Source organism: Scaptodrosophila lebanonensis, unplaced genomic scaffold, assembly GCF_003285725.1.
Source record: "Scaptodrosophila lebanonensis strain 11010-0011.00,11010-0021.00 unplaced genomic scaffold, SlebRS2 tig00001412-arrow-pilon, whole genome shotgun sequence".
Taxonomy (NCBI): domain Eukaryota; kingdom Metazoa; phylum Arthropoda; class Insecta; order Diptera; family Drosophilidae; genus Scaptodrosophila; species Scaptodrosophila lebanonensis.
The window spans coordinates 12,947,337-12,969,132 of record NW_022060739.1 but is presented as its reverse complement, the minus strand read 5'-3'; the positions used below and the strand labels follow the sequence as shown (position 1 = coordinate 12,969,132).

The following is a 21,796-nucleotide window of genomic DNA, read 5'->3' as shown; positions in this document are numbered from 1 at the left end:
AACGACAGCGAGTACTGCTATTTCTTTGCTGGCCTTACCTTGGCCTGCGTACCGTCCCCTCTCTGGCTGAACACTCTAATGCATGAATGTGTGCGTGCATGAATGTCCAAGTGGCTAAGTTACGAGCATATATGTATGTATATGTATATGCATATATACTATATACATATATGCACCAGTTTTGACTCGGTTCGTGCCGTGGGCGTGGGCCGTAAGCGGTCGTTGGCTGCCGTTGTAGTCTTTGTCGACGCTCCATAATTGGCAGGCAACTGTTGGTTACTTGGAGCTTTTATTGGCTCAGTCGGTTATGTTACGTGTCGCCTTTCCGCCTGTCATGCCGACTAACTCAACAATTGTTATTACCGAATTACATTCTTCACTCTGCTTTGCCGCTTTAGTAATAAACATGTTTTTGTCGTTTGTGCAAACATTTCTGAGTGTGAGGTTTTATAGAAAATAGAGCAACATATCAAGTACATATTGCACACAAATCAACATCTCATCAAAAAATTAATTCAATTTTTAACAAATACCTCCTATTACATCTGTAAAGTTCCCTTTGAAACCAAATACTGATTTATTATTTGAATTACTAATTGAATGTGTGTTATGTTTTAAAAAAGTGTTTAATTGTTTTTGAATGTTCCCATTTGCTTTGTTCATTTTATTCAGCATCTTCAAAATGTGAAAGACACATACTATATTCTTTATGCATAAAAGAAACAGAAGAAAGAGGTTAGTCGTTTTTTTAATGATTCGAATTTTCGGCGAAGTTGGTAGCTCAACTAAAGACACCCCTCTTTTAATAAAGGCCTTTCATATTGTATGCATCGTATAGACAGAGGAATATCATGCCTCTATGCTTCATTAAGTCATTGAGAATAATTCATGTTGGCTGTTGGTATTCTGCTTAATCGGCAGTAAAACCTGCGGCGAGTTGCGGAAAATGAATATAGTTTGCTTACAGAAAATCTTAGTAACATACTATATATATGCATTCTAACTATTTAGTACTTTTCAAAGATATTTAGTAACATACTATATATATGCATTCTAACTATTTAGTACTTTTCAAAGATATTTCGGAAGAAAAGCATATGTTTTATAATGGTTTACCCGGAATGTCGCGTATGAGGTTCTTTTGACTGCCAACACGCGACTCTTTCCATTTAAAAATCGCGAGCACGGCGATCAAGGCAAACAGCCTCTGCTCTAGTTAAAAGTGCATACTCTCGAATTTAAACAACCAGTTCGCAAAGTCGGCTGCAAGCTACTGCCTAGATTGCACATTGCCTCCAACCCCTCCTTCAGCAACGGCAACTGCCGACAAACGATTTTTCAAAGCTTGTTTTCCAATACACCCGGCTAAGAGTTTCAATTGATCGACGCAAGAGGTGCTCAGAGTGATTAATTGTAGTGCGGTAATCTATCTACTCCTACTTAGCTTGTTTTGCGGTAATTGCTTCGCATTTCTCATTAAAACCAGCACAATGAATGATATTAATATTTGTACTCAAGACTGGGTTTGGAAAAAAAATGTGGTCCTTCGCTGATATTGTCACGACTTGTTATCATTTACCCATTTACACTCTCAGGTTTTTCGTCATCTTTATGTATTTGGGAGTCTCCTAAAATAAAAGTTAAATATGCAAATATCGCGCTCATTTTTGAAACGAAATTGTTTTAAGTTATTGAAATATTGTCAACCAGTACGAAATTACTGAAATCTGTTGCAAGAACCACCAATCTATTGGTACAACAAAATAATGGTAAATGTTGCGCCTTGCGGATGATATGCATATTTTCATTTTAAAAAACCAATTTTTCATATTAATTGATTTAAAAGCATGCGGATATAGGAAATTATATTTGTTCAAACTCTTTAGTACTGAGGCCCTAATTGAGGCAAACTTTTAGTCAATAATGTGGAATGCCGTTCACACAACATAAGAAATGTACAAAACAATAAACATGCAACTGGCCACAAGGCGTGGGTGGCACAACAATTTACAGACACTAATGTATACACATACATACATATGTATATACGAGTCATACATGCATATGTATATACATATGTATGTATATCTGTATGTCTCGTATTACATATTAAAGCTGTGAGTGCAATTGTGACACCAAAGTTGGCGGCTGGCAGCTAAATTGAATTCAAGCGTGGCCAACATTGATTATGCTAAGCTTTTTATGCGCCACTGACCACACCAACCAGACCCTCCCCACCCTCCTCTAATGACTGCAACAAAAATAGTTTGCGAGCAGACATATACATACATACATATGTATGTATGTATATACATAGATACAACTCAGCTGTGTTTTAATCAGTTTGTTATTCTCTTTATGCAATTTAAATATGGAATTCTCATTATCTAGAGCAGCACTGCCCGTAGCCAGTTTTCATACCCAAAAGTGGGCGTTGCCATTGGCTGTAACTGAAAATTTGATAAGGACTTAGACTTATGGTGCTGTAGATTTGTTGGCCAGCGGCGTTTTTGCATGATGTAATCGAGCGCTGCGATTGCGCAGCATTGTTATTTGTCTGACCTAGGGATGAGAGCGTGAAAAAATGTGATTTCAGTGAGACAAATGTCCCTTCTTGTTTTTTATGAAGTTTTATTATGGGAAGGTATTTTACATGCAAACCTGTAACTTACAAAATGTAAATTTGTATTTTTTGTAGATTAAATTTAGCTCTTTGTGGTTGCTGATCAATTTCTGTTAATACTGGGCAGAGAATATTTTCCCACAAACTTTAAGCAGTTATCACAAAAAAAAACAAGTAAACAGTATCGGAACTTTCTGATGTGCAGAATATCGATTTGAAGCCCAGTAAAATACTGTGTTTAAATTGCAAACCACGTTAGTTGTACCGTTATGGAATGTATACTCTTAGGGACACAGAGATGATGTCATATTTTTTTCCCCAAAAATGTAGGTAGATTGTGTATAGAAGTAGTGTTAATATGTAGCAACAAGTACTGATTGTACCTATTCCTATTTCGTCTTTGAGTTTAGTTAATTAGAGGAAAAATTGTCCTTAGGCCATAACTAGCATTAGTTGTGGCAATTTAACCTCACTCGCGGTCACGCCACACGTCCGTCTCTAGGCTTTTGGCAATGACTGGTCGTTGCGCATGTGAGTGGTGGCTTTGTTATTAAAATGCCATTAAAATTGGGCCAAACGGTAAATGCTGCAATGTGTGCACTGTGTATGAGTGCTACGCTCAATTTCAAGTTTGTCTATCCGTTCGTTTGTTCTCGTTGGGCTGTGTTGGCAGTTCTATGTATTTACAATCCTCAATGTTCTGCAATATACATATGTATGTACATATGTATTTACAAACATACTCCATAAACACCACCTACACAAGTACGAATATCAATATGAATGTATGTATAGTCTGCAATATAGTGCATTCATACATATATGTCGGTAAGTGCATTCTATCAATAATTTGCTCAGCACCTGGGCCGCAATACCAAGATCAATGCCAACTTGATTTCCTTTTGCAATGCTCATGCAAAAAATCGGTTATTAAATCGTTGGAATTCACAATATTGGCGGCGCACCTATCCATGAATACATATGTATATGTACAATGTATGTATTTATGCATTAGACTGAATAAAGTCACTTTCGCGTGAGAGTTCAAATTGTATTTAAGCAAAAGAGAAATATATAATGCACAACTATTTGACCAACCCATTGGTAAGGATATACTGGGCTGACGATTATGAGTGTGTTGTTAAACTAAACTTTGTAACCCACAATGTGCCGCTTGCCAATGCACTCGCCCATGAAGAACCAAGTGACAACCTCCACGGTTACCAGTGTGTTGAGCCAGACCTGCGAAATGGTAATGTCGGCAAAGCGATTGCGCTGCGATTTAATATCCTTTGCATACTTCGAGCTTTTTTCCACCGTCTTACGGATCTTAACGAAATCAGCCGGCAACGGAGGCGCGAGTTCGACTTTAGCGTACTTCCAGAATTCATCGAAATGCGGTCGCATCTGGGCCGAAAGTTCTAAATGCAATACATTTTTTATAATGATGATTATGCTTGTTGAAATACTGCAAACTTACTATTGGCGTAAGCAGTCGCTTTAGTAGCTAGACCAGCCATTATGGGGATTCTGATGTAAAACTAATGCTAAAATTAAAAGTGCTTTACACTCGATATTTTTCACTATAATAATTCAGGGTTGATTTAAAAATCCGAAATGTTCATAGGAACAGGAAGGAAAGGAACACTGAATAGATAACTTGATTTTAAACTCCATATTCTTTGAAAGTCAATATAGTTTCTGAGTGCATGCAAATAAGATAGAAATAATGGAATAGGAATCCGATTTCATGGTAAATATCGATTAAATTTTCATTAGCGACCAATGTATATGAAGAATTGTGTACAATAAAAATTACATACGCCAAATGTTAAAATAGATTGATTGAAGACATAGTCATACTTTTGAAAAATATTACTGTAAGCAAGAAATTATTTGTTTTTACGAATAATCTGCTTTTCCCAAGATTTTTGTGGCGATAATCAGCTGTTGAGGAAAAAGTAAATTTAAAAATGTATTGTTTAAAATTTCCACTAAAAAACGGAGTCACGCAATACTTTCCACTGCAACATAATCATGAAAAACTAGTTGATAATATTTATACAGACATCATGCTTTAGAGATTATTAAAAATTATTCGCAATATAACATTTGTATTTTGTTTTAATTACTATTGTTTTGTTTTCATGCAGAAGAAAAGCGAAAATCTGCTTCTGAAGCAGTGGTTAATTATGTACATATGTATGTATGTACCTATATATGTTTGTATGTATGTGCCTATGGAGTTAAGAATGCGTCTTTTCGTGCTTTACAAACTCATTCATGCCAAACAAACAATAACCGTTCACTAAAGCGATGGGCACAAAAATTGATATAATTAACTTGCTTTTTTGTTTTGTATCGCGCAAGTGGCACTCACGAATTGTGAGTGTTTATTTATGTACATAAGGCTGTAATAATTTAAAATCAATAAAAAATACATTCATTTTGCACTAATTTAAAATGCCATACTTGAAATAGTATTGAAAAAATTTGAAAAATTAAATTTCTTTCAATTTGTAATTCATATTAAATAAATATTTATTTATAAATTACTTAATCAATTAAATTAATAAGCTTGCTCTTAAGATTTTAGGCTTGTATTTTATTCGTAATATGTAAATTTATCTCTTAACGTATTTTCATAACATTCCGCCAACGGGTTTCCTTTATTTTTATATTTACTGTCTGTAATGGAAATGGGCACCCAAATAGACAAACCTGCTGAGCCGGCAGTATTTTACCTGTACTTTCGCACCTGCCAGCACAGCTGCTATAGTTGATAAAATTATGGATTGTCACTAATGTACTTCGTTTTAAGCACTATTTCTTAATCTGATCGTTTTGATTCGATCTGAGATTCTTAAAAGCTTCGCTTGTTAGCCAATCAGCGTTCATTTTGCAGGTACATAAGTATGTGTGTGTTTAGTTTTATTAGTTCTGCATTCTTGTTAATTGTAATTTGCGCAACAAGGCAGAGCGAACGACTTCCCCCGCTCGTTTGGTGTGCTGCTGACCCGCGACTACTTCGCGAAAATGTTGGCCCACACCCAAGCAACTTCGGCACTTGTGCTTGTGGGGCCCCGATCTGAATCGAACCGGCGCGACGCGCTGCGACGCCCCATACTAGTTGGGCAGTGAAAGGTTAGCGCCAGGCACACACGTGCAAAGCATTTGGCTTAATCTAATCCAATTCCAATTCTGCGCATTTTTAGAGCAAAAACGCTGCATCGGCAACAGCAACGGCACGAGCTTAACTCATTGGCTTGTGCCATAAGGCGTCGGGCATTTGAAATGAAGTCTCGGTTTTTGTGCATTTTTAGATTTTGATATGCTATTCTTGTTATTGTTGTTCGGGGCAGGTTTTTTTTTGGCTTGCCGTCGGCCTAGCTCTGTGGGTGAGGCGAGGCAATGTTTGTGAAAACCTAGGTTCCGAGCTGTCCAATTGTCTGACGTAGTTTTAGTATAAAAGTTGCCATAATTTCGTGGTTGAAATCAGAATCCAATCGCTCGTTGAACGTTCAACAAGTTTTCCTTCTTTTTCAACTTCTCCAAACCTAACTTACACCAAACACAACATGAAGGTAAACAGTCCAAACAGGACCTGTGGGAGTTGCCCAGAATAATTGAATTATTATAATCATTTCTCAATCAATTACAGTTCGCCGCTGCCGTAGTCATGTTGATCTGCGCCCTCGTCGGTGTCCAGGCGTCTTGGAGTCCTATCACCCAGATTGCACCGGGAGTCGTTAGCTCGGTGGCAGGTCCTGGTCTATGGGGCGGTGCATGGAATGGTGCCTGGAATGGTGCCTGGAATGGCGGCTGGAACGGCGCCTGGGGTGGCCCAGCTGCCATATCCGTAGCTTCTCCTTGGGGTCTGCCTGGTCATGGCTGGCTCGGAGGTGTTCCCGGCATCGCCCTTGCTCAAGGACCCGGTGCTGGGCTTGGACATGGACATGAGGGTGTCTATGTCGCCAAAACTCGCGGAGCTATTCACACTGCACCCTTAGCCGGCCACATCAGCTCCGCCACGTCTGTGAATGTGGCTCCAGCGCCCGGAACCCTGTAATTCGACTCTCCACGCTGCAAACAATGCCAAATGAAGTAGAAAAAGACAATAATCCGACAGTTCACCAAATCTTCACTGAGCCTCGTATTCCACTTCTACTTCTGCCAGCGACCACGACATCTCTCGGTTACTCTACTCTCCTCCTGTATTGCTAAGCACACTGCTCTTAGTCCCGACACAAACACCAAACGGCAAGGGCACGGCCTTAGTCGCTGTATCCTTCCATCTCTCTATTTCTATCTCTTCAAAACACATTCACGCGCACAATTGAGTAAGTTCTGTGTTCAGCAAATAAGTCCAACATAAATTACAACAACTACAACCAACAAATAACAGCATGTTAATTTTATTTCTTGAGAACTTTCAGTGTTCCACAATTCAACTTTTCAACTCATCTTCTCTAGACATCTCTATTTCTCTATACATCTATCACACAGTGTACATAGAAATGTACTGTAAATTGTACCTAATTCTTATATACACACATATATATATATATTTAGTAATTTGCAACAATTGTAAAATTGACGAAAACGTTATAAATAAAATCAAGCAGTGCTTTTATTTATGCGAATATTGAAATGCTTAATTTTTTATTTCCCAAAGGAAGAAAATCATTTCCTTGCAGGGAAAACATTAACATTGGGCTCAACTCCAAAATATCCTGTACCCACTCCAACAAAAAGAAAACAAAAATTTTACACAATAAAATAAAAAAATATAACACGTACACATAGTAGATTCGTACAGTTTCAATAGAATAAATTTACATAAATATTATAAATATTATGTCTTTTTGTGTCTATGCTTGACTATGTGTTCTTGTAAGTGTGCAGTACGGAGTTGAGCAAAAACAGTAACAAGAACAACAGCTGCGGGCTGAGCATGGGCAGAAATGACATTTACGGCTATAACTTCCTCTACCTATCATAATAAAACACAACCCATAAACACTGACGGGATGTGTTGTGCCAAATTTATGTTGAAAACTCCAAGAATTACGGAGGTTAGGGAAAACCACTAATAGCAAGGATGTTGGGGGTGCATTTGAAAAAAATCAAGCTCGTAATTTCTCGGGCTTGAGATAATTTGAATACCATGTTTGGTTATTCTAGCACGGCTATTTCGACTCGTCTTGTCATAGTGATTAATAATGTATATACTTTGGTGGTGTAGGAAAAAAAGAACTTAGGAGAATATTCAGATTCTCCTAAGCGTGGTTATTTTAGCTCTTATACTTTCCGTTTTACTTACGTACATTTTTGTATTGACTCGTCTTGTCATGCTGATCAAGAATATATATGCTTTGTGAAGCCTGCCACGCGTCCTTTGGTGTGTTCAATTCATTCGCACTAAGCTAGTACCTCTTACCTTTTAGATGCAGGGTATACAAAATATTTAAAACTACAAAACTTTATTCTGATATTGTATTCCAGTGGATTTCACTGCAGCTCATGGTAAACAGAAAGTCTTCCCTTCTGAGAAACGGGTGTGCTAATTGTATTAAATACAACTCAGTATTAGGTGGACGGCAAAGACAATAAATTGATTGATAAACTGATTAAAAACCTTGATTTAATAAATTAAAATTGTATTTAACTCTTAAGCTGCCTCTACAATTTATGTATATTATTATAAATGCTTAACTTGAACACAAACATACATTTCTAATTGTACAGTTTATGAGCTGCGCGCAATAGTTAAATCATAGTACGAGTAATTTTATATAATTGTAACAAACAGAATGCGCTCAAAAGCCGTCTCATGATCAACAATTTAGACTACAGGGCGTGTGCTTAATTACGCCAACAGTAATTATAGCCCAGCAATGGCAACAGTCGCCACCTGTACATTCAGCAAATATCTACATATGTACATAAGTATATATAATTTATAGCAACCAACACACCACACACATTTTCTGCATCCAAAAGGGTAAAAGGGTATACTTTGTTTGGTTGGCAACTTATGAAATACCCCGATGGAATGCCTCCATCTTGACATATGTAGCTCATTCTATATGTGGAATTCTTGATAAACGTCGGTATTAATATTTTTGTTTTCATATAAACTTGCTAATCTGGTTTCCAACCCAATTAAGGTATCTGTTTTTTATGTTATTATGTTTGGTACGGGCCTAAAAACATACAGATTCAAACACAGATGTGTAAGACGCAATGCTTGATGAAAGTCCCTGAAAATATATGAAAACATTTTTTTTTTGTTCTTTGTCTTTAATATAAATGTACTATATATAACATATATCTCTGCTAAGTTTTATTCAATCGACCTAAAATTTGTTATACTTCGAGAATACTTGTATTACCAAAATAATTTCACAAGATTTCTGAATACATTCTTCTTACTTCAGCTTTACTTTCTTTAATAAGCATATTTCAACATACTTGTAGATTTTATACCTAATTGCGCATTCCTTTATTTTTGGAGATGTTGAGCTCTATCGTATTAGTTTTAGAGTCAAAAAAATACTGATTTGACATAATCGTTAAACAAAAGATAATCGAAAAAGAATTCAATTGACCCTACAAAAACTTATTTTAGGATGAATCAGATATTTAAAATTCATCTTTTCAATATTAGAAAAGTTATAAAATTATTTTTAGAATTTCAAAGTTTACTTAATGTTATAAAAAGTAAAAATTGCTTTTAAAAATATGCATCCTTTTTTGTTCCATGTTTTTGCTTAACAAATGTAAGGCTCGATTTTCAATGTCCTATTGTCTTGTCAAATCCATATTGTGCCTGTCATGGATACCGTTTTCTTATTATCTAGCTATTAAACTGCACCATGTGAAGATTCCTTTTAATATTATACTTCTCTAACAACATTTTTTTAGGACTAGTTTGTTTAAAATAGCTATATATACAATATCAACTACATGCGTGTATAATATTATTAAGTTTGAAGTGTAAATATTCGAAATTAGCACCACACCTTCTTAAATATGTACGTATATACATAAATACAATGTGGAAAATAATAGACTTAACTTATAAGGAATCTTATAAAGTACTGTTTGTAAATTTGAACAACAAAGAATTGCATACAATTAGTGTAACATACATACATACATACATACTACAAGCAGTTGGGTAATTAAAGTGCTTTAATCATTCGCCGTTCACGGACAGGCGGTTGAACATATAGTATATAGACATAGACTCGTACCGGAACTGCGTTTGAAAGTGGGTTGGACAGAGTCCGCATATGGACGCTGCCGGGCGTTGCCGCTTGCGAGAGATCAAGGCAATGGAACACGCTGGTCTGACTTTGGGTCTGGCTCTGGTTCTAGGTCTGGGTCTGGGTTGATGTAAGTGGTAAGTGGTCGCTTGTTACCAATGTGTTATTAGCTTCGATCACATGCATGCGAACAGAACCGGACAGCATCGGACACATAAGTAGATATGTCTGATATGTTCACACTAATAGGCGCTAAAAGTAGCTGACGTATTGGACACTCTTACTTTCGTTAAAAAATCGTCGCGGCAGTTGCTATAAAACTGGCGGCAAAACGGTTACGAGATCAGTGTAGAACAAGAGTTCAAGCGTTGCACAGTTTATGTGATAGCAACAGTCCTAGAAGCCAAACTACCAAAATGAAAGTAAGTTTGCACACTAATGACAATCATGGGAACTTGTAATTCTAATTTCTTTTTGCAGTTCTCGATCGTTGCCGTTTTCACTCTGGCCCTCTCCATGGGTGTGCAGTCATCTGTGATTCCATTGATCTCACAGCTTGCCGGTCATGGACTATCCTACACAGCCGTGTCCGGTCCCGCAGTGGTGGCCGCTCCCTGGGCCCACGCTCCCTGGCCCGCAGCCGTTACGGTTGGCGCTTGGCCGCCAGCAGCCCATGCCGTGGCCCCAGCTGTTGTTGCTGCCCCTGCGCCTTCTGTGGTTGTGGCGCCGGTAGCCCATGAAGGTGTCTACACCGCCCAAACTCGTGGCGCTGTCCACACCGCTCCTCTCGCTGGCCATATCCAGTCGGTCGCTTCGATCAACGCCGCCCCTGCCCCCGGAACTATCTAACCAACTTAACCCAAACATACTCGTAAATGAAAACTGACATGCAAACGAAACTGCCAAGGAGGATGCTTAGGTTCAGATTTCGTCCATAAGTTATGATCATGGCACACATAAGTACATATAAATAGATAACTTTGTATATAAAAACAGGGTACCTTTCATTAATTATCAAAATTTCGCCGCATTCACAAACTGTTTTTATTTATATAAAACATATTTTGATAGACAACCTATGTGTTTTTCTTTTATCTACAAATGGGAAGCTCAAAAATATATACAAGAATATTTGTTTTTGTTTTGCAGAATATTTGTTTTTGATTTAGATAAGATTAAGCGGAAATATTTAATATTTGCTTAACAGCCACACAGTCGAAAGTCGAATGGCAAACAGTTGCCCAATAAATACCTTTTTTTTAAAAAAAAAAAAAAGATAGATTTAATTGGAATGCAATCCGATAACGGTCACAAAGTTCATTAATAATACAGAGTATATATGAATTTAAAACAGAGTTGTAAATACATTAAAACATAAAGCATATAGGAAAACCGTTCGTTCGTTTTATATAGTAGCTTAGTGTACATTTTACATGTGCAATCATCCGTCTATATATCTTATTAAGTTAATTTAACTTGAAAAAAAGTAGTTTCAAAATCTTTAAAAAGATTTTTTGACTTTCTAGAAATGGCTCTACATTCCTTCCTTTTTTAATATTAAAATGCCATTCATAAAACTTTGAAAAGTAAGTCTTTTGAGAATCAAGAAAAGAAAATAGCTTCAATAAACAATTTGTAATCTTTTGCTTTTTTCGACTATTTGAAAGAATGCAAGCCTTTTAATTAAAATAAATCTTAAGTTGTTATAAACATTAACAGGTCATAAACAAAAGCTTGTTCATGTGACGTAGATGCGCAATGAAAGCAAAAAGTGCACTTCGAATACGCCACATTTTCTGATTGCACGACGGCTGCCAGTCGGCTTTTCTACTCGCCAAACGAGACGAGAGCGATACGCGAAATAAACTGACACACACAGTGTGTTTGTGGGAATTGAAAGGCAATTGATTTGGGAGATTCGCGCAAGATAGACAGACGGGCAGTCGAGAGTGCCGCGTCGAGCTGTTCATTCGCATTTCGCATTCCACACATTGTTTCTAGTTGCAGTTAACAATAATATAAATCAGTGAAGGTTCAAAGATTGAGTTGTTTGTGAGACTGAAATCAAAAGTGTTGTCTATTTATCAATTGTGTCTACATATTGATGTACGCAATACATTTACGAATCATACATACATATGGGATAATGCAATTTATTTTTAAAAAACGTCATCGACAGCAACAACTTCATTTGATTGCTTAAATGTGCTTCGACAGCGCTGGGCAGACTTTATTCGCGGCATTGTGGCGTCGACGTCGGCGTCTCCTTTGTTGCTGGTTTTTGTTTTTTGCGTTGCAAGTAGTTTGTTTTGCTCTTTGTACCTTGCGCTGTGTGTTTTCTTAGCTGTTTACTTATAGATAGAATATGATATATGTATGTACATGTGTAAATATTATGTGCTTTATATTTCATTGTATATTGTACATACATATACAGATAAGTACTCGTATGTGCATGTGTACACAGATACACAGATATTCTTCTCCGCAATCACTGCTAGAAAAGTGCTATAAATGTGTAGATAAATTTGACAAACTATTCATTACTTATAATCTAATAATAGATATACCCGTATATTTCATTGAATTTTTGTGGACTATATACTCTAATATATTTATTCAAGGTTGGAATTACACAAGTCATTGCCACCGACCGCGATAAGAAAATTCAAAACAAAAACAGCTGACTTGGCGCTCTTTCATCAACACAAATAAACTAGTATATGAGTATAAAATGACGCAGAATTCGTCAGAGCTTCTCTCGCTTTCTTCACCTTCCCCCCTCTCCCTCCTCGTCCTCTCTCTCTTACTTACTCTCAACCAATTTTTTTACCAGTGCTGCTAATTTTGCTTTTTTCCCGCTAGCTCTGGAAACCAGGGAACTATAAAAAGTGTTTTGGGGTAAATTTAGCATTGAGAAAAGTTGTCAACATGAAGAGGTTGGTTTGGGAAGATATTGCTTACAAAAATGCACATCGTAAGATATATTTTGTTCAAAAATTTGACAGTCGTAGAATAAAAAAAATTAACCCATAATTATGACTTCTACTTCAACAATAATAGGGGAGAGTTAACATAAGATAATTTACTAGCAATACAATTTGATTAGATATTTAGAGATTGTTTCAATTGCCGATTTAGCTTATTCTAACGCTCTAGAATTAGGGTACACCACATCTACTCTCAACCTACTGTCACATATTAAGAGATTGAGAGTACATAATGGCTATCAAAAGAGAAATGTCAACTGTCCGTTTCAATCCGCTGTGGACTAGTAAATTCATGTTGGGAGCTGATAGCAAGCAGGTCGCCAAACAGATGACCCCAAACAGATTTGACAGTACGAGTATAGAAAAATGTTTTGGATGCGTTCCATGACGTTTTTTAATTTATTAAAGAATTTTTATATTAGCAAGCAAAATTGTTATTTCAGAATTAAAAATTGCTTATAGTGCTTAGGGTAGTATCATAAGTTTAATAGACTGAACAATAAATAATAACATTTAACAATTCTATTAAACAAAAGTTAAAGCACCTAAAATAGCTTTGACCTCTGCACTATTTTAAAATAGGTGTTATCAGTGAGCAAAAACAAAGAACGAATGACGCACAAAGAATTAATTATTAGATGAGCATTAAGGCTTTCATCAGAACCTCAATACCTCCTGACACAACATGAAAGAAATATGTATTGAGGCCAAGCAACGAATCAGCAATTGCATGCTGGCCAGTAGCAGCGGAAATGGCTCGCCTGTTTCTACAAGTTGGAGGTCAACTCACCTACATAACCCGCCAATGCGATCAACAAGCGCCTACGACAGTATGGAACGTCCTTTTCGATGGGATAAGAAGCGAGGACGCTGGGCGAACTCTGCTGACTTCTATTTCGCCTGCACCTGTCATGCGTTCAGCTCGATGATATTCTCAGAAATACTTGTTCACGCTTTGATGTTCGGTGGTTGGAGTGAGTATTTAAATCTACGTATAAATATTTCAATTCACGTGTTTTAATTAATACGACACTGTTATTTAAATTGACCCTCAAACAAAAACTTAAGTTTCCATATCTGTGGTATAACTACATATATGTATAACTATATTCTTTTATTAATTTTCTTGCAGAATTCCTATTATTATCCTATTCGCTGGCAATAGCATTTTATGCATTACCCACATTTATAATTCAAACGTTTTTGGGCCAGTTCTCCACATCCGGTTCAATATCAGCATTTCGTGTGTCCCCAATATTTAAAGGTATGTATCTCACATATAAAACAACACAGTAAGTCGTCTATAAGATTTGTATTTGGAAATATAACAGTATTTTAATTGGGAATATAAAAGAAATTTAAATATATGGTGTGTGTTTTCCATCGCTCCTTAGATCAGAATATTTATATTTTGGATTACGTTGCCTCAGATACATGAAATAATTGCAATTTCCATCTGAAGCTAATTTATAAGATATTGTCAAAGTTCATATCTTTATATTGTCCAATATACATATGTACTTGTATATTACATTCCCAAGCAGTATTCGGTATTTCCGTAAAAAAAACCGTTATATACATAGCTTAAAAAAATTAACATTAGTTTGGTATTTTTAATAGGGATTGGCTATTCAATTCTTTTGGTTAACATAACGACGGTGCCTTACTATATCATCACCAGTGCTGTGCCGTTCGTTTATGCCGTCCACTCCCTGCACAACACTCTACCGTGGATGAGTTGTAACAACACTTGGAATACGGCCAACTGTTCTGTTCACGATAAATACAATGCGGAAGTAAGTATGAGATTAGAAAGGCAAAATAATTTTCAATTACTAATGTTTATAAAAAAATATGTATTTACCGAAATAACAGGATGACATACAGGACCCACATTCCACCGTTGAATTCTTTCGGTAATTATTACACAGTTTTTCACATTTTCCCCCTTTTATATTATAAAGTGGTTGCATTTTTCACATTACAGCTCTGTGATTAGCAGCACTAGCAAAGATGCGAGTGCCATAACTATTTCTTGGTCTATATTGCTTGGTGCCTTGATTGTAGGGTTTGTGGCCATCGCTATATTGCTGAAGCATGTGTCCTTTGTAAGTATATACTGGTAACTAATTTGGATATAGAGCCACACACTGGTAAACGAAAATGTTCAAATACTTATATTGAGAAACGTTAATTGACCTTCTTGCATGCATTTAATACAAAATTAAATATAAATTTGAAGGCATACTGTAAAGCTTAACATACTTTTGACAGATCGGAAAGGTGCTTCGCTGTATTTGCGTCCTCATGTTTGGATTTTTTCTGGCCATATTTGCCAATGTTTTGATTCAGCAGAAACTGAGTTTGCATAATTTCGAAGAGTATTTGCACCCCATGTTGGAAAACAGCACTGAGGGTATCTTTGGAGCAGTTCGATGTGCCATGTTAATGGCCACATTTGTGTTGGGCCCCGGTTGGGGTAGCGTGATCACTCTTTCCAGCTACAACAGTTTCCGTACCGATAGCGAACGCCTTTCCCTATGGATATGCCTGACTCACGTACTGATTTGTCTAATGGCTTTGTTGGCTGGATCGGTGGCTTTTGACCATTTCGAACGTATGTTGAAAAGAAAAGGGGGAAAGTATTCTACTCTTAATTTCTTAACTATTCGTTATTTACAGTTCATGTGGGTATGTTGCATTGGCATGTGGAGGAAGAGCACTTTTTGCAATTTTTGTACCTTTGTTACGCTTACTTTTTTGGTAGTCTTTCAAGTTTGCCCAATCTGTGGTCTTTCCTCTTCTTTAGTATTGTATTCCTAGCCGAGTTCTGTTGTTTGGTAAGTTTTCCACATTTGCTTGAATGGTTTAAAGTAATTAGTTTTATTTCTTTGCAAGGTCATTCAAGTAGTGTCGGTGCTAACGGCGCTCTTTGATGAATTCGAGCAATTGCGCTCAAAAAAGGATTGGATCACTGTTGGCATTGGAACGAGTCTCATTGCTGTCTCCATTTATTTTTGTACCCAAGTATGTGATCTGCAGCTGATAAAGATCTTTTTTAGAACTATTTATTTACCATCTTACAGCAAGGCTTTCGCCACTTGGATATTCTGCCAAATGTGGGACTACTCACACATATTTTCCTGTCCGTGGTGCTACTGCTGATGACCACTTGGGTTTATGGGCGTGAACGTTTCCAATCTGATTTGCAGTTCATGTTGGGAAAAACGATCTCAAATTTTAAAATATTTTTAATTCGCTTTATAACTCCAGTACTATTATTGTTTTTTGTGGTAGGTAGAGTTGGGAAATCAGTGATCGGGAAGGTGGAAATTCAAATTTCTTTATTTTGTTTTTTCAGATAGAGGTTTTGTACTTTTTTGAAAGAGACGAACTACACCAAGCGCTGCCTTGGATCATTCAGTGCATAGTCTTCTTGATCGCAATAATATACATTTTATATAAGGTGTGCCAAACCAGCGGATCCTGGCCATACCGACTGACGCAACTTTTTGCTCCACACGATTGGCATCCAGTTGATGCTGACAATCGGCGTTTTTACGAGGAGATTATGGGAACCTCCGAAATGTTGGTCATCGATAATACAAATTTGTAACTCTCTTAATTTTGTGTAGAAATTTCGTGCGTTTCTGACTCTAGGTTTAATGATGAGCAGAACGATCAAATGAACTCCTATCTATTAGATTGCAAAATAGCTCTTAGAAATATAAAGTCTTGGCATAAAAACTTTAGCCAAATAGCGTAAAAACTTCAAGAAGGGATGTGACAGGAACAGACTTACAAACGAACTTGACTGTATGGGCTTGCTGTGTCGTTCTATTCAAAGGAATGTATATACATACACACAGGCATAAGAATATGCCTAAAAGCAGAAAGTAGAGCTGAAAAATTAAAAATTGTTTTAATACTAAACAAAAAATCATTAAGCTGTGAATAAAAGTGCACATGTTCCAACTTAGGTTCAGTGCTTGGTGCTACAAAAATGATGATAAAGCTTTTAATTGTGAATGTTGTTAGAACCAGTTTGAGGGGCACTTAAGTATTGTCTTAGGCTTAGCTTGTCAGAGGGTTTTGTCACGAGCTATGCGCAGTTTTTATGTTCGTAACATTTTTCCAGCTCTTTGGAGTGCTGGTTTATTTAAATGTATAACTGTGGCTATTAACTCCCACATTTCTTTCCAAGAGTCTATCATGGCGTTAATATTTTCAGCAAAGATAAGTGTACTAACCATCAGCGAAATAAGTGCAACTCAATTATACAAAGGCGGTGTGTTTGTTGATTTCATTGAGCTGAAAAATTCAATAAAAGCATATATAGCATAAATAAAATGTAATCATTGCTTTCCATCGGCCCATACATCTACATCAGCAGATGTGTCGGACATAAAGGCGGGCATTCGACGTTGCCGTCGGAAGGCTTCGTATTCTGCGCGGTCTTCCGGATCAGCTGGTGTCCAATCCAGAGGCTTCAACCGCTTTTTGAAGCTCTCCCACATGGTCTCTCGTTTCCTTATCAATATATAGAATATGTAGAGTGGAATCCAAATTATAGACGATGCACAGCTGCACCAACCAACTATAATCGCCCAATGGGGATATGACTGACCATTGTAAGTGATGGTGCGAATAAATATGATGCTAGTTATGAAAATGCACTGCAATAAATGGACTCGTATTAGTTAAAGCTCTTGGTTTAATTTCGGCAATACTTACGATGAGAATGATAGGTGTTACGTACTTCCAAGAGATTTTCCAGAAGAGACTCGGACGTCTGCCCAGCATGAATTCTACGTCTGTCATGAAGTTGTCGATGCCGTAAATATACGCAACCATAATCACTTCTACTAAACAAATACAGATGACCGATATGGCAGATGAATACCAGTCGAATAGTTGTAGTATGTACATGCCAGCCTGCCAAGAAGCACAGTAAAGATATTAAAGGGGAAAAAATGCATAATGCAATTTTGCAGCTATGTAAAAAGTGTTTGCTTCTTTCAGAAATATATATCAGATATATTTTTCAAGGCCTTTTTGAATAAGTTGACAAATTTGTGAGAAAATTATCTGCCAACATACTTACATTCGTTGTCATAATGATGGCCATGGAGAAAAAGACGAAACAGGCAAATAGCGTTAGTTTTCGCTTGTGGTTTCGAAGTCTTGGAATCTCATCTAGGGCCGCAGTAACGATGGCCTCCAATTGTACAAACTTTAATTAAATTATTTTCAATATTATCAGCTCTATAAAATTATTATCTAAATGCTTACCACACTGTCGATGCCCAGCAGAAAGAGCATTGAAAAGAACATAAAAGCCCAGATCTGAGGCAGCGGCAGCATAGCAATGGCCTCAGGATATGTGACGAATGCCAGACCTGGACCAGATGTGGCAACCGTCTCCACTGGGACTCCCGATCTCTCTTAAGTTAACACTTATGAGTTTGGAACATAAAGTTGGAATATTTTCTACGCTCACCGGACATAAAACCCAATACGGAGAAGACTACGAAGCCAGCGAAAATGCTTGTTAAGACATTAATAATGGGTATGAGTATGGAATCAAATTTGGCATTGTTGCGGAAATCATTGAAACTGGCCATGTTCACAATACCTCCCCAGCCAGGTCCAAGACCGAAAAACATCTGAATGGCTGCGTCGGCCCACACCTTCAAGTCGAGCAGTCGATGCCATTCTGGATACATATAAAACTTTATGCCAGTTAGGGCGCCCGGTAACGTAACGCCTCGCACGAGCAATATGAACAGAAGCACGTATGGGAATATTGCCGTAAAGTAGACGACTTTACCCACCTGACGATGAAAACTAAATTTTACACAACCACGACCAGTACAATTATATATTTTCCAATTACTTACCGACTTAATGCCACGTACTACACACAGATAAATAATAATCCACGCAATTAACAGGCTTACCAGCTGTTCCCAAACTATATTCCCGATATGTTCAATGCTCTCCGATATGCGTAGCACTTCTAGGCTTGAAATATTAAGTTATTGATAGGGTAATTAAAGTAAAATTGGTAAAGTCAGAAACTTGCATATCAGGCTAAATAAATAATAAGTTATTTCTCATTTAGCCTCATACGTGTAGCTTTCATTTGCCTAACGCTCGATTATGAAAATGGGGATATTTTAAATATTTATTTAAGTTTGTATTATAAATCGAAATCAAGGCTTCGATATGTTAATAATGGTTCCAGGATAATAATGGAGCAAGGATCACAGAAAGCATAAAAGCTAGAATAACCAAAGGAAGAAAAACTATTATAAATTTGTAGGAGTATTTTTCATTACTATAATTAAGGGTAAACATATTTTGCAGCTTAGGAAATTTCCTTCAAATTCAATTTGATTCATGAAAATACCGTTATAGTTCAGAAGATATAATTTTAACAACGAAAAAAGTTCGAAAGCCCCACTGGATTCAGTAAAAAATCGCCGTGTAAGGTAGTAATAGACTCCAATTATTAGGAGATAAGACTTACTGAAAGAACTCGTCTGCCGATGTTTTAAAAGAGTCGCTGCTATTGCCTTTTCCCAGCTGCATAAAATTAGTGTTGGTAGAATGTCGGTGAGCTAAAATTACTCACATACCATATCAGTAGAGGTGCAATTTTCCGTATTCCATGGATGGTTGCAGTCAATCCAAGGAACGCGTTCCCAGAAGCAGTACACCATCATCCGAATGGGTAGGGCTATGATGACGGAGTAATAACAAACGCAGTACCAGTTAACAATTACCATGGAAATTCCAGTGCCTGTTATTGGTAATAGTATAGACTTATGGCTGTTAGAAGATAAATTATACATACCCTTCAATATTGGCGCCAATCGGAACATGCCCGTGCAGCCAGTGCTGGAAAACTGCCCAATTAATACTTCCATGTAAAATAATGGAATTCCACAGAAAAATACCATCAGTAAGTACGGCACTAGAAAAGCCCCTGAAATCAATCCAAATTAAAACCATAAGTAACTTTATAGAAATGTATAGATTTGTTCAAAATCGCAGGTGCGAAACTTCCTGACAATAATTCAAAAAAAATTTGAAACATAAAAATTTCTATCCTTCGAGCCGGATTTGAACCAGCGACCTATGGATTTCAACAACTGGTGATTTAGTGTTTGATGATACAAGAACAGATGCACAAGCTCGAGGTTATCGTGTGCCCATAGCTACCATCTGCCCTCAATACACCAAGCCTGGGAAGCCCTACAGTCCACCGCTCTACCAACTGAGCTATCGAAGGCGTTCGCTGGCCGCCATCAAAATGCCGTCATAAACTGTGCAGCTTTGACACAAAAGCTTACTAAAAAGCTAAAAATAACACATATGGTGAGGGAGAAGCGTAAATTGCATTTCATAGCGCCAAGGCATGTCATTATTTTTGGACACAAAAGCTCGCTGGCCCGGGCCCCAAGCGTACAAAAAATAACAATGCTTGGTGAAAATTATAATTTAATATAAATACTTATAATCATACATATGTATGTATGTACATTCAAATGTAGGTGTATGTGTTCTTATATTTACTTCTTCTTTGCTTCAATAAAAATATTACGCAATTTAACTTGTAATATTTCTTAGAGTAAATAAACAGTTTAAAGTTAATCGTAGTTCGGATTTTCTAAAACTGCTGCTTATTGCTCACCTACACTGTGAAAGGATATTTGAGTTAAAATTTCGTAGCCTATACCGTTTGGTTCGACCAATGCAGTCAGTCAATCGTATATACGTGTATGTAGACGTATGTATGTAGGTTCGCGTTAACCGCTGGCTATTATTGTTCAGTGTGTTGAGTAAGACGAGCAGTGAAATACTTACCACCGCCGCTTCGGTAACAAAGATAAGGAAATCGCCACACATTTCCTATACCGATTGCATACCCAAGACAGGAGAGAACAAATTCCGTCTTGTTATTCCATTTACCGCGATTCTCATCGCGTATAATTCTTTTCCGTTTTCGGGGAGGAGGCTGTTCCTTTGGCTGTTCCTTAGGCGGCATTCGTTTGTTCGTAATTTATTTTTATTAGTGTCTACTTTCTCCGAATTGATAGAAAAGTCAAATATAAAAGCTGTGTGAATAAATGTGTAAGTAAATTATGATAAAGTGTATTATTTGCGGTGGTCGGAACAAATTTATTGTTCTTACATATATACCACTCGTCTATGCTCGAGAAAGTACAATTATTGTTTGTTACCGATGAAAAATTGCGTATTTTAAGCTCACTGGTTGCTGTGCCCATTTCCTATTTTTTGTAAACCATTAGGAATCAACCCTCTAGGAAGCCATTTCGGCATTTGGTTTGAAGTACCGAAGAACGCAGTCAATTATTTAAGTTTAGAAATACTAACAGCAGATCAGATATATGTACTATGTTAAATCTCTCCCTCACCGTATTTGTCTCTCTCATATATAAGTAGTACATAATTCAAAGTCACAATTTTTATATTCATCTGTAGAGCTTTCCTTAAATACAATAAATGCTTAAAGTGACATTTTTGGTATTGTATAAATTTTCAACTAAAGTTAAAAAATTTGTTTCCCAAAATTCCATAACGAATTTTAGCGATTGATTTACAAAACCTAATACAAAAGCTTACCACAGACACGAACCTTACAGCTTAGTTTCCCAACACCAATGTAAATAGCTAAAATAAGATTTAAACTAGCCGAACACTGTTTATTTGATAAAGAAAATACCTAAAATATTTTGTATATATACGTTTATACTTTTTATCTGTTAGTAGTGCTTGCCGGATAGCTCATAAATGTTAAACTCATTTTCTAAGCTGCCTTTTAAAAGCTTATTACGGGCACGAACCTCTTTCCAAGCCCAATTTTAAAGTGGTCTGATATCAGA

General features: G+C 36.9%; 5 protein-coding genes across 7 annotated transcripts; 3 read left to right on the top strand and 2 right to left on the bottom strand.

Moving 5' to 3' along the window:
• Positions 1–3,653: 3,653 nt before the first annotated feature.
• On the bottom strand, positions 3,654–4,207 carry LOC115632058 (ATP synthase subunit g, mitochondrial). The gene is made up of 2 exons (XM_030529035.1): positions 4,104–4,207; positions 3,654–4,044 (listed from the first exon to the last, which is right to left on the bottom strand). The coding sequence occupies exons 1-2, from the start codon at positions 4,141–4,143 to the stop codon at positions 3,770–3,772; spliced, it is 315 nt and encodes a 104-aa protein (XP_030384895.1). The 5' UTR covers positions 4,144–4,207; the 3' UTR covers positions 3,654–3,769.
• A 1,994-nt stretch (positions 4,208–6,201) lies between these two features.
• Positions 6,202–7,004, top strand: LOC115631416 (adult cuticle protein 1). Its single transcript, XM_030528142.1, has 2 exons — positions 6,202–6,207; positions 6,285–7,004. Exons 1-2 carry the CDS (start codon positions 6,202–6,204, stop codon positions 6,690–6,692), a joined length of 414 nt encoding a protein of 137 aa, XP_030384002.1. The 3' UTR covers positions 6,693–7,004.
• Positions 7,005–10,259: 3,255 nt separating this feature from the next.
• Positions 10,260–10,743, top strand: LOC115632057 (adult cuticle protein 1). The gene is made up of 2 exons (XM_030529034.1): positions 10,260–10,316; positions 10,375–10,743. Exons 1-2 carry the CDS (start codon positions 10,311–10,313, stop codon positions 10,741–10,743), a joined length of 375 nt encoding a protein of 124 aa, XP_030384894.1. The 5' UTR covers positions 10,260–10,310.
• A 1,116-nt stretch (positions 10,744–11,859) lies between these two features.
• LOC115631507 (sodium-dependent serotonin transporter-like) lies at positions 11,860–16,888 on the top strand. Of its 3 annotated transcripts, XM_030528271.1 has the most exons (11): positions 11,860–11,926; positions 13,467–13,858; positions 14,017–14,148; positions 14,505–14,680; positions 14,760–14,800; positions 14,872–14,992; positions 15,159–15,501; positions 15,567–15,724; positions 15,783–15,911; positions 15,971–16,177; positions 16,246–16,888. In XM_030528271.1, exons 2-11 carry the CDS (start codon positions 13,570–13,572, stop codon positions 16,498–16,500), a joined length of 1,851 nt encoding a protein of 616 aa, XP_030384131.1. In that variant the 5' UTR covers positions 11,860–11,926; positions 13,467–13,569; the 3' UTR covers positions 16,501–16,888. The 3 variants fall into 3 exon arrangements, with proteins under 3 accessions (XP_030384131.1, XP_030384132.1, XP_030384130.1); XM_030528270.1 differs by lacking the exon at positions 11,860–11,926 and having other exon boundaries at positions 12,512–13,858; XM_030528272.1 differs by lacking the exons at positions 11,860–11,926; positions 15,971–16,177; positions 16,246–16,888 and having other exon boundaries at positions 12,503–13,858; positions 15,567–15,575; positions 15,652–15,724.
• A 113-nt stretch (positions 16,889–17,001) lies between these two features.
• Positions 17,002–20,955, bottom strand: LOC115631508 (sodium- and chloride-dependent glycine transporter 1). Its single transcript, XM_030528273.1, has 10 exons — positions 20,757–20,955; positions 19,744–19,875; positions 19,526–19,689; positions 19,417–19,472; positions 18,785–18,908; positions 18,385–18,718; positions 18,177–18,328; positions 17,989–18,117; positions 17,619–17,819; positions 17,002–17,560 (listed from the first exon to the last, which is right to left on the bottom strand). Exons 1-10 carry the CDS (start codon positions 20,935–20,937, stop codon positions 17,240–17,242), a joined length of 1,794 nt encoding a protein of 597 aa, XP_030384133.1. The 5' UTR covers positions 20,938–20,955; the 3' UTR covers positions 17,002–17,239.
• Between the last annotated feature and the right edge of the window lie 841 nt (positions 20,956–21,796).

Coding starts and splice junctions, on each gene's coding strand:
- LOC115631508 (XM_030528273.1), bottom strand. CDS start 20,937: ATGCCGCCTAAGGAACAGCCAAAGGAACAGCCTCCTCCCCGAAAACGG. Junction 18,719..18,784: donor TAGTACGTGGCATTAAGTCG/GTAAGTAATTGG, acceptor TTTCATCGTCAG/GTGGGTAAAGTCGTCTACTT. Junction 17,561..17,618: donor TAACACCTATCATTCTCATC/GTAAGTATTGCC, acceptor CATTTATTGCAG/TGCATTTTCATAACTAGCAT.
- LOC115632058 (XM_030529035.1), bottom strand. CDS start 4,143: ATGGCTGGTCTAGCTACTAAAGCGACTGCTTACGCCAATA. Junction 4,045..4,103: donor AGCGACTGCTTACGCCAATA/GTAAGTTTGCAG, acceptor TATTGCATTTAG/AACTTTCGGCCCAGATGCGA.
- LOC115631507 (XM_030528271.1), top strand. CDS start 13,570: ATGAAAGAAATATGTATTGAGGCCAAGCAACGAATCAGCAATTGCATG. Junction 13,859..14,016: donor TTTGATGTTCGGTGGTTGGA/GTGAGTATTTAA, acceptor ATTTTCTTGCAG/AATTCCTATTATTATCCTAT. Junction 15,912..15,970: donor CCATTTATTTTTGTACCCAA/GTATGTGATCTG, acceptor ACCATCTTACAG/CAAGGCTTTCGCCACTTGGA.